At 55.9% G+C, this 11,573-nt stretch overlaps 1 protein-coding gene across 1 annotated transcript in view; it reads left to right on the forward strand.

Moving 5' to 3' along the window:
- Positions 1 to 869: 869 nt before the first annotated feature.
- The window catches only part of DSCAML1 (DS cell adhesion molecule like 1), a gene marked incomplete at its 5' end in the record, with an annotated part of 89,694 nt that continues 78,990 nt past the window's right edge, over positions 870 to 11,573 (forward strand). The window contains 2 exons of the mRNA XM_017738379.1: positions 870 to 1,221; positions 3,622 to 3,768. Of these exons, the coding sequence (XP_017593868.1) occupies positions 870 to 1,221; positions 3,622 to 3,768 (499 nt within the window). The remainder of the gene's footprint in view (positions 1,222 to 3,621; positions 3,769 to 11,573) is intronic.

Genomic DNA, 11,573 nt, shown 5'->3' on the forward strand with positions numbered 1-11,573 from the left:
CTAAAAAAAGAAAGCGGATCTAAGTGACTGGGGGCCTCCTCATCCTTATTTATAGCCAATTTCGCTGGCTTGGCTTGGGAAGGGGCAGCTCGTGGTCCTGGAGAGAGGGAAGGAGGGGCCGGAGGAGTTGGGTGCAGAGGTCCATTCCCTACTTCCCAAGCAGGGAAGCGCTGTTCTCCAGCGGCGAGAGCTGCTCCTGGGCATGCAGGTGGCCACAAGCTCTGCCTGGACTGTGCCCCTGAACCCACCTCAGTCCTCGTTTGGATGGTGCAGAGATGCCTGGGAGAAGCTCAGGCTGAGGGCAGGGTGGGTCTGGGCTTCCCTCCCTGTGGCTCTTGGAGAGAGCAGTAGCTCTGATCCTGGTTTTCCTGCCCCTCTCCTGGCTCGGAGGTAGTGGTGGGGTAGCAGTGGAGATCTCTGCCCTGCCTGGCAATGATGTGCACTGGGTATTGGTATTGCCCATGGGGCTGTGCTGGGGGGCTGTGGGGGATCAGGGATGCTGGATGGGGCTGCTCCGGGCTGGGGGATCACAGGAATGTCGGGGTTTGCAGGAGGAACAGCGTTGGTGGTTGTGCTTGGTGTGGGTGCCCAGAGCCAGCCAGGTGCCCCTGCGGAAACCTCGGGGGCTGCCCGGGGTGTCCATCCTCACCTGCACAGCCCCTGGCTGCCCTGCCGAGGTGCCTGTGATCCCTCATCCGTGCTGGCAGCAGGAGCGCTGGCCTGTGAAGGTGGGCTGTGTGCTCCCAGCCGTGCACGGATGCTCCTGCGCTCCCCTGCTCTGCCGCACGCAGGGTGTAGGGGCCATGCCAGGGGGGTCTCTGTGCCAGGGGGGGGTCTCTGTGCCACCAGGATGGTGATCCCTGCAGTGACCGCCCACCCTGGTGGCCTCTGCTTTGTCCACAGCACACGCTGAAGATGTTGGAACCAGCCTCTACTTTGTGAACGACTCCCTGCAGCAGGTCACCTTCTCCAGCACAGTGGGGGTGGTGATCCCCTGCCCGGCAGCAGGGTCACCCAGCGCCGTCCTTCGGTGGTACCTGGCCACAGGTGACGACATCTACGATGTGCCCCACATCCGGCATGTCCATGCCAATGGGACTTTGCAGCTCTACCCCTTCTCGCCATCAGCCTTCAATAGCTTTATCCATGACAACGACTACTTCTGCACCGCGGAGAACTCGGCTGGCAAAATCAGGAGCCCAAACATCCGTGTTAAAGCAGGTAGGAGCTCCCTGTGGGCGCTGGGCTTTGCACGAGGGGCTGGTTTCTCCCTGCTCTTCTCCACAGCCAGTTGGCCCATCAAATGCAGAACCAGGGCTGCTGCGTTGGGTTCTTGCAACAGGATGGAGCAGGGAGAAGGGCAGAGTGTTGGGTGGGAGGTGCAGCTTGGAGGTCTCCAGCGAGTGCCTGGAGAACGTGGTGTGGCTGCAGCCTGGTGGCAGGAGAGCTCCTCTCCCTTTGAACTGGGCTTGTCTCACCCAGCCACGTACAGAGGCTTTTCCCAGCTGTGGGAGGAGCTGGGCCACATCTGTCCATGCTGGGGGCCCCTCAGTGTCCCACAGCCTTGTTCCCACTGCAGCACCCAGCCCCAGCTTGCCAAGGCTTATTAAGAACAAAAAAAATTAAAATAAATAAATAAAAAAGAGGAATATGGCAAAGAGCTGATTCCAAAAGCCATTATAGTAAATTATTGACCAGGCTGAGGAGGGCTAATAGCCCAGGAATGGCTTCATTATGTAACCTATTAAAAGTGGGGCTAGCAGAGGGAACGTGACAGAAGTGACTACAGGGTTTTTTTATTTTAATACCTTGTACTGCGGAGTAAATTGGTATTAACCCCCTTCTGCAGAGTGAATTATTTACCAGCACTCTCAGGTTACCTATAAACCACAGTGTGGTGGAGGAGCAGATGGGGTGTAGTAAATGTGGAGCTGTGCTCTCCTCACGCCAGGCATGGCGGGGTTGGCTCTGCTGGGACCCCACGTGCCCAGAGCTGCCCTGGGATCACAGAGAGGGAGTCCTGGCCCTCATCCCCCTCTCCATGCAGGATTGAATGCACCCCTGCTGTTGGGCTGGGAGCTCAGCCTCCCTTTCTCTTAGCAGGAGATGTGGATGTCCAGTGAGGCCACCAGGATGTCTCCAGCTCCTGGAGCTGCTCTGGCTTTATGGCAGTGGAAACGGTTGTGGAACATTCCCAGCTCCTGCTCCCTCCTGGCCATCCCACATCCCAGTCACTCTCCAGTGCTTTCTAATGGCAGTGCAGCACGGAGAGCCAATTAGAGCTGGAGAAAGCAAGCAACTCAATAAAATGCAGTGGAAACTGGAAATATGAGGGAAGAGATCTCTGGAAGTCTTGGGAAAGCTGTTGGCGAGCCCATGGAGCAAATTTCTCCAGCCAGTGGAGAGGTTTAAGTGCGCTGGTTGTGGCTGTGTGTTGCCTTCCTGGGGTTATTCCTGGTGGCAGGAAAAGCCTGGAGCCCTGGCTGTGGGGCTGGCACAGGTCAGGGATGCAGCGGGGCTGTGGAAAGGGTCTGCTCCCAGCTGGGGTTGTTGTGGTGGCAGGGAGCGTTCAGGATGCTCCTTGTGCTCCCCGCTGGCCTTTAAAGCCTGTGAATAAACCTCAGCTCCGGGTGATTAAGGAAGCTTTTGCTGGTTAATCTGCTTTGGCTCTGCAGCCCCTTTCCGTGGCGGCTTCTCCCCGTGCCCTCGTGGCACATCTCTGAGCAGGGAGCTCTGGAAGCCCAGGAAATCAGGGTGGAAATGCTGTCACCCTCTCGCTGCTGGCTTGGCTGTGCGAGGTGTGGGATGAAATGCCCACAGGGACTTCCCACTCAGGGAAAACACCTTCCTTGTGGGGCTGCTGAGAGCTTTGTTGAGCTGCTCCTGCTCTGGCCAGGGAATGTTGTTAGGTGACCAAGTGAACGTGTATTTGTCATGATGGCAATCGTGTCCATGTCCTACAGGGCACAATTATTGTCACAGTAAGGAGGGAGCTGCCCCCAATTGCATTTTGTACTTGAATTCCAGGAGTTTGTGGTGGCTGGGGCTGGTGACATCTCCTTGTCTTGCTGGAGAGGCTGAGCTGGGTCCGCCTCACCCAGCTCCAGGTGCTCCTGGAGCATTGCTGCTGGTCCAGGGAGCAGCAAGGAGCTGTCAAAGGGGTGTACATCTCCCTGAGAAATAGGGCACATGCTGGGACCATGTGGCATGGCTTGGAAATTGTCGTCTGCTTGCCTTAAATACTCCTGCAGTGGGTTTTGGAGGGCCCCAGGCTCTGTGCCATGGGCTGTCTCTCCCAGGATGCGTTTTCAGCAACCAGAGGTGAAATGCACATTACAACTACAAAATGTCCTTGGTCCCCACACTGAGTCTGGCAAGCTCAGGTGACGCTGGGGAGCCTGGCAGGTGCCAGCAGCAGGACCTGGGCCAGATGTCGCTCTGTCCCAAGCTCAGCGCCGCGTTCCCCAGCAGAGTCGCTTCCTTCCCCGGGAAGGTGTTTTGGGATGGAAGCAGCGTGTGGCTGGGTGGGTTGGTTTGTTTGGGAAACGTGGGATTCTAGCAAAAGGAAGTGTGTTTTCCTCCAGCACTGTCATGCTACCAACCATCTGCTTTCCTCCACAGTTTTCAGGGAACCGTACACCGTTCGGGTGGAGGACCAAAGGTCGATGCGTGGAAACGTGGCTGTTTTCAAGTGCCTCATCCCCTCTTCAGTGCAGGAATATGTTAGCGTTGTATCCTGGGAGAAAGACACCGTTTCTATCATCCCAGGTAAGAGAGGAGCACCTGTTCTCTTGGAAATCTGACCTGCTTTGCCATGTGTGACATCTGCTGCCGTGGAGGGTCTGGTTTTGCCTTGTTGTCTGTGCCTGTGCTGCTCAGCAAAGGCTTTTATTGGTGATTTTGCAGACTGGAAAGTGCTGCTGGTGTGAGCGGAGGTGTTGTGTCCAGGCTCTCCTGGGTGCTCTGGCCAGGTGTCCCTAGGGTGAAGGATGCTCAGTGTAATTTTGGCAGCACACGTGCCCTGTCCTGGTTTCTGCAGGATGCTTTGGGTACAGCACCTGCCTGTGCTGTTTGTGTCTGACTCCTGCAGTCAGGGCTGCTGTTTGTCTTGTCAGGATGACGCTCCAGTCAAAACCCCACCTTCTCTTGTGAGTTTTCACAACTGATTCAGCCACAGGGAAAGGAACTTGCCATCATCTCGCTTTTCCCTGGGGTGGAACCTGCTTGGCCTCCCTGTCCCATGTCCCTGCCTCATAGCCTGGGCCTTGTCCCTCTCCAAGCTGCCTTCCATCCATGGGGAAGGGGCTGTGGCAGGGACAGCACCGCTCACCTCTGCTCAGGGACTCTGCAGGTGTTTTCCTCCAGGTATTTCCCTGTGATTTTTGGCAGGTGTTCCTGCCTGGCTGTGGCACGTTCTGGGCACAGCGTGGGGCCAGCTCCGTGTCCCCGTGGTCCGGGGTGACCTCCTGGCTCCTCGGCGGAGCCGCTATTGATGGCAGCGCTGGCTGCCCGGCACAGCGTGTGTAAGCTGGTAGTAAAGCAATCAATAACTGCTTCCCCCGGGGGATCCAGAGGGAATTAAAGGATTTTGCCCAAAGTGAGTGCTCTGCGCTTTATATTTGCTCACAGGTCAGCAAGTCCTGGTGCTCCTCCGTGTGCCAGTGCTGCTGTGGGGAGCAGAGGCCACTGGGACTGGGGCTGGGACTGGCAGGAGGAGTTTAAGGAGCAAAGTGCTTCACCTGGAGGGAGGTGACCGCTTCTCCTGGGGGCTGTGGTGGCTCTTGCTGGTGGCCTTTGCTCCCTGAGTGCAGCCAAGGTGCTGACCCAGCACAGCCCACGTGCCTGGAGGTACCTGGGCTGGTGGTAGCTGGGCAGGCACCCTTTGGCAGGGAACAGACTGGCACCAAGGCCTTGCCAGCCTTTCTGTGTCGATGTGGGAGCACAAGGTGGATTTCTGAGTGGTGGGTGGGAATGAGGAGTTTGTGGTGTCCATGCCCTGGGGCACTGAGGTGCTCGGTGGTGCTCTTGATGCATTTTGGGCGATGCAGGTGATGCTGTGGGCTGGTGCCTTTGATGAGTGGGACATGAGGTCCATCAGCAGGACAACCTGGGGTGTTGTTTCCTCTGTGGTTTTGGCATCCTTTGGTGTGGGATTCTGGAGGATGGAGCCCACGTGGCCGGTGGGCTCAGCAGAGGGTGTGCCAACTGAGCATCCGTGCACTCGCATGATCTTAACCAGACTTCTTCCCAAGTTTGCTGTGGCAGTGGATTTTTTAATATGATGATTTAATTAGGGTGGAACGATTTTAACATTCTAAAGCAATAATTACCCTAAAGACAGAACATATAAATTGTGTTACAGTGCAGAGTCAACACAAGCAAACATGTTTTGCCGTTGGATTACAAATATAGTATCTGCCTGAAGCTTATTTTTTTGTTGCTGGTGTGTTAGAGCTAAAACTGGCTTTGCTGTTACCAAAAATATGTTTTTGCCTGACCTCTGCTGACCCTCTGCATCTGCCCTGATTCTGAGTGAGGAGGATGAGGGGAGGGAATGGGGTGGAGGTGAGGAGGGCTGGCATGTGGTGCTGAGGCCCCGCGGTCCCTGTTGGTCACAGCGGTGGATTCTGCCCGGTGAGAGGCGGCTGTGCAGGGACTGCAGAGCTGCACCTGAGCTGTGCTCACAGCTGCCAGTGTAACGTGGTGTTCTCTCCTGACTCCAGCGTGCCAAACCTGCTGCTTTCCCCAAAACTTTGCTCTGGTGCTCCCTGTGGAAGGCTGGGCATCTTCCCAGCAGCTTGAGGTGCAGCAGGGGAGGAACAGCCCTGATGTGCAGAGCAGGGGAAATCTCCATCCAGGCTTCTTTGTGGCTCTTTTTAGGTGACTGTTTGCACAGTAAATGTCTCTTCCCCAACCCAACCAAAATACCTGCAGCTCAGAAATAGGGACAGCGAGTGCTTCCCCTGGGGCTGCTCTTGTGAACTCAACCTCTGCCTCCATATGTGGCTGGGGGGAACCTTTTGTGAGCTTTCTCGGGTTCTAGGAAGAAATTCTTCTCTGCCACAGGGTGCCCAGAGCCGCTGTGGCTGCCCCTGGATCCCTGGCAGTGTCCAAGGCCAGGCTGGACAGGGCTTGGAGCACCCTGGGATAGTGGAAGGTGTCCCTGCCCATGGCAGGGGGTGGAACACGGTGGGCTTTCAGGTCTCTTCCAAGATAAATTGTTCTATAATTCTACAATTGATTCATCTTTTCTCTATTAATTGGGATTACAGGGCTCCCAACCTCTCACATTTTTTCAGCCAAATCTTGTTGCTCTTTTGCTGGGTGCAGAACCTCGGTGGTGCCTTGCTGGCAAGAACCCAGCTGGAGAGCTGCTGCCTCCCTCACCGGGGTTTGGGTGACGAGTTGTGCTGTTTGGTTAACTTGGCAACACCGTAACATACCCCGAAATCAAAGATAAACTCTTTATGGCAGGTTATCCCGCACATAAATCATCATTAGTGCAGCTCATTTCTGTTTAGTGCCCACCTGACTGTGCTGCTGTGTGTTTAGAGAAGTCAGGGGTTGCAGAGAAATTACAGGGTTTTCAAAAACCCATTTGCCTTGCTGGTGCTCACATCAGAATCAATCTTGCCTCGTGTTCCCAGCCTTGCCACAGACACAGCCCTGCTCACAGGGCTCTGCTGCTCTGTCTGGGAGGGCAGCAGCTGTGACAGGACAGGGCCTGGGGGGACAATCACACCTCAAACTCAGCTGCTCCTGGTGCATCTTGGTGTGTACTTGAGGTGCTGGATGGGAGCACAGCAGCTGAGCAGAGTTTACACACCCTTCACCCCTTTTCCACGGAGTGAGAGTGAGAAAATCCTGCTGCAAGCTGCTTTAAGAACTCAACGTTGTAAACAGCTTTTCTTTTATTGTTTTATTGTTACTGCATGTGGCAGTGGTGGCAGTGTGGAGCCCAGGTGTGTGGGCACTCCCCGGGTGCCTGTCCAGCTGCAGTTTGCAAGAACAGCACAGGGAGCTATTTGTGACACCACGAAGTGGGGGTTGAGCAATTTCAGCCCCTCCTCAGCAGTCGCAAGGTGTTCATTTGGGCACTGCTTGGCTTTTGCTACCCTCTGAGCACACACGTGCCCGTGCACTCACACCCAAACCATTCCCCAGCTGGCTCAGGGATGTCACTGTGTCACTTGCTGGCCACAAATGTCACCTGTCCAGGCTGTGCCCATGGGAAGAACAGCACTGGAGCTGGTGAGGGCAGCAGGATTTGGAGGCAGTGAGCGCTACCAGCCTGGCAAACCCAGAGCTGAGCTGTTATTTGCTGCTTCAGTGTTGTGTACTTGATAGGTTGTGTTGGAAAAAATCTAAATAGAGCACTTGTCAAGGTACCAGCGTTTCTAAGGGTGCTGCCTTTGTCACCAGCCTGATACAAATCCTCTGAGGGCTGCGCAGATGAGGATGTACTTAGTAGAGGCAGTGAGTGTTACCAGCCTGGCAAACCCAGAGCTGAGCTGTTATTTGCTGCTTCAGTGTTGTGTACTTGATAGGTTGTGTTGGAAAAAATCTAAATAGAGCACTTGTCAAGGTACCAGCGTTTCTAAGGGTGCTGCCTTTGTCACCAGCCTGATACAAATCCTCTGAGGGCTGCGCAGATGAGGATGTACTTAGTCACTGGTTATCCACAAAGCCTTTTCTCTGGAAAGCAAAACGTAAAGCTTGCCAGAAGGAAGGAGCTGAAAAAAAACCCATTGAGTTCTGTGAAGTTTTAGAGGTGTTTTTGTGTGTGTTGTGGGCTGAGCCTTTTAGGAGTTTCCAAAATATCTCTGCCTGAGTTAATCTCTTTGTGGTGCTGCAGCTGTGAGCTTCATTTGACCTGCGTGGCTCTTTCTGTCCCATCCTCAGATGTCCCCCGGGCTGGTTCTGGGGTCCTTAACCTCCTCTCAGCAGCTGTTTAGTGGTGTGAGCAATGAAGGGGCAGCAGCCTCCTCGTGGTTCCATGCAGCCAATCCCCCCCCCAAAACGTTCGCTGGCCTCTGCTGCGCGTCGCCACTGGTACTTTTTTTTTTTTTTTTCTCTGAGACAGCACAAGTGGAACTGTACACAAATCCCACTGCAATCCATCCCAGGACGTGGTGAGTCCAGGGATGAGGCAGGAGGCTGGATTTCTGGGATTTCTGGGCACAGCATTCCGCCCCGGGCGGGTGCTGCGTGCCGAGGGGCACGGGGGGGATGATCCAGGGGGCAGAAGAGCCAGGAGCTGGATAATTCAGCATTGTCCTTGTGTCAATGGGCTCATTCTGGGGGACATCAGGCTCCTGTCACTGGGGAAAAGCTGGAAGCTGGGACAGAATAAACACGGCGAGGCCAAAGGCTGCCCTTGTCTGTTTGTTTGGCATCATGGAGAGGTTTGGGGGAGTTGCTGAGGGTCGGTGTTTTGGGTTGGTTTGGCCCGAGTGTGGGATAACCCCGGCTGGTTTAGAGCAGGAGGCCGTGAGCTGGAGCGTGCCGGGCACGAGGCCACCCTGCTGCCGTGTCCCTGCTGTCCCCTGTGGCTGAGCCCGCAGCTGGTGGCTGTGGCCTGGCACTTCCCAGGCTGCCCTGCCTGCACAGCGTGTGCAGGGAGCGATCCCCACACAGGCAGCTCCGAGAGGGACCGCTGGCCACAAGGCTGGCCGAGGCTTGGCCTTTTCAGCTGGATTTTGTCATTTGTGCCCGGGACGGGCAGAGCTGCAGCGCGGAGCCGCCTGATGTGATCGGAGCGAGCGCCGTCCTGTCCTTCCCTGTCTGGGGGTGCTGCAAAACCTTTTCCCCTGTCGACCTCGAGACCTCCAAAGGTGTCCTGGCTTCTCCCCCACCCCTTGCCACCCTCTCTGGCTTCGACATGTGCCCAGACCTGTTACAGAGGGAAGTAGCTCCAGGCGTTATTCTCACCAAGTGGGGTGAGATTCTGTCTGAAATCATTTCATCCTTCCCCAGAGACTTGGCGTGAATTTTATCTAATCGCCATGGCAACAGATAAAAAAAGGTGTGAGCACATCTCCTTTTGCTGTGATAATTCAGATTTATATATTCAGATCAGATTGGAGTTAGAGATTTTAAAAGGAGCAGATGCAGCAGAAGGTGTGACTGCAAATAATGTGGCGAGAACGTTTGATGATCCTGCCCTTTAAGAGGGGAGAGCGCTTTCCCGCAGGTTTTTTTGGAATATAATTATTCCATCAAATCCACTTTAACAAGGACTCATTATAGCCCTGATAATGCAGAGTCACGTTGGAGACAATCTCCACACGCATGCACACACGGCACACGCAGGGACCACAACAAGTAAACAGCAGCCTGTGCGCAGCCCGGGTGCTGCCAGAGCCGAGGTGGCCGCCCCGCTCCCCCCGTCACCTCCTGGTGCCCTGATTCTGCAGGCTCCCAGCCTCCCTGGCCACCCAGCAGGACCCAAATGGGGATTGGTGACACTGAACTCGGGCTGTCCCAAACCAAAGCTGTTGGTGGATTTTGCTGTGCTGTGGCAGCGTCTGCAGGGGAGGGAAGCTTTGGCTGAGAGCAGAGAAAGGGATCACAGGACCATGGGATGCTTTGGGCTAGAAGTGACCTCAGACCATCTCATCCTACCCCTGCCAAGGGCAGGACACCTTCCACTATCCCAGGTGGCTCCAAGCCCCATCCAACCCGGCCTTGGAACACTTCCAGGGCTGGGGCAGCCACAGCTGCTCTGGGCACCCTGTGCCAGGGCCATCCTTTAGTGCACCTGTGTTACTCTCCAGCCACCCTGAGGAGCAGCTGTGCTGTAGGGGAGGGATGCCTGAGGGTCTGGAGATCCCGTGGGAGGCAGGCGGGATGTCAGTCTCTTCCTGGAGTGCAGAGAGCAGGAGGAGGAAGAGATCAGCTGGAGGAGATGCATGGAGGAAGGCTCTGCTGGCTCTGCCGTGTCCCAGGGTGACTCTGTGCGCTGGAATATGTCGTTCCAGTCACTCGGAATGGCACACTGAGGTTTTTCAGGCGATGGCCAGGAAGTTGGGGACAAGAGGGAAGTCCCCTGGAGCACCCCACCGGTGGCATGAGGAGATGGGGAGCGACCTGGGCAGGAGGGTGTTGGGGCTGATGAACCTTAGAGGCGTCTGGGCTTCCCTGGAGTCGCTCGCAGACTCTCGGAGCGTGCGCCGCACATCCCTGTGAGAGGATTCTGTGCTGAGCACCAGCCCCCAGAGAAGGTTGAGGGGCACAGCTGGCAGTGGAGCTGAGCTCTGTAATGAAACCTGGTGCTACACGTGCCTCGTGCACCTTGCTGAACCCAGCACCCTCCTGCCTGCCCACAGAACCCAGCCTGGAGCGCCCAGGTCCTTGCTGAATCAATCACAAGGGCCGTGGTCTTGTCTCCCTGCTCACAGGGCACTTGATAAATTCTAATGCTTTTGTGCATCTTAAAAACCTTCCTGCTGGCAGAGAGCTGAAATCCTCTGGGATGGGAGTTTCTGTAAGGCACTGGAGCAGCTCAGGCTGAGGCTGTGATCAGCACTCCATGCGCTGGGCAGGGCAATGTGGGTGCTGAGCTGGGGGCTCTGTATGGGTGCACAACCCATGATCAGCTATGGCCCACCTTGCCTGAGGGGTTCTTGGGAGTGACCCCTCTGCCTGGAGTGCTCTGCAGGCTGCTGCCAGCCTGATGGGCTTGGAATGCTCCGAAGTCCTCTTGAAAATCCTGGAACGGAATAGAAACATAGAATATCCGGAATTGGAAGGGACCCACCAAAGTCCAGCTCGTGGCTCTGCACAGGACAGCGCTGAGAATCACCCCAATAAAATGCCAAAGCCAGCTCTGTGAAATGGGTTTGCTGGCGCATTCAGGTTCTCCCCCCAGCCCCAATCTTTGTCCTTTTATACCTCTATTTAAACATCATCTAACGAAGAGAAGCTGCTGCTGGCTCCTGTCCTGCTGCCCCAGGTCTCCCCCGGGAGTGGAGCCTGCCTGGGCAGTAATTGCTACAGCAAAGCCGAGTGATGTGAGAGCTGTACAGGTCAAACCTCTTCCCAAACCAAATGTTTCTGTGAGCCTGAGCCGCCTGCCCCTGGGGCCTGCGCTGGGCTGCGAGGGAGAGGAGCTGCAGCAGAGCTGAAGTCGCCACATCTTGTGCCACCGGGAAGGTGGCCTGTGCCTGGCCAGCTCATCCCAAACGGGGCTGGGGGCTCGTGGACAGGGGTGGGGGTGGTGTGGGTGTGCGTCTTCCTCCCCCTCCTCCCCGTGCACCCGCGCACATCCCCAGATGCAGAAACAATCACGGTCATTATTCCTGCCATGGTGACAGTGACAGTGGCAGAGATGCCAGCTTCCTCACACAGACGGCTTTATTTCATCTCCTCTGTTTTTCAAAGCCTCTTTCATTTTGTATGAGGAGACAGATGTGAAGGGCTGCAGGCTGATAAATTCTGCTGTCTTATGAAAAGAGAGGGATGGTTTTTGTTGTGGTTGCTGCTCTTCCTCCCTCCCTCCCTCCCCAGCCCCCTCCCAGCCGCCTCTTGCTGTCGAGGGTTCTCCCTGCGCTGGGCGCCGGACACTCGCGCGC

The sequence above is a fragment of the Corvus brachyrhynchos genome, unplaced genomic scaffold, assembly GCF_000691975.1.
Source record: "Corvus brachyrhynchos isolate BGI_N302 unplaced genomic scaffold, ASM69197v1 scaffold46, whole genome shotgun sequence".
Taxonomy (NCBI): domain Eukaryota; kingdom Metazoa; phylum Chordata; class Aves; order Passeriformes; family Corvidae; genus Corvus; species Corvus brachyrhynchos.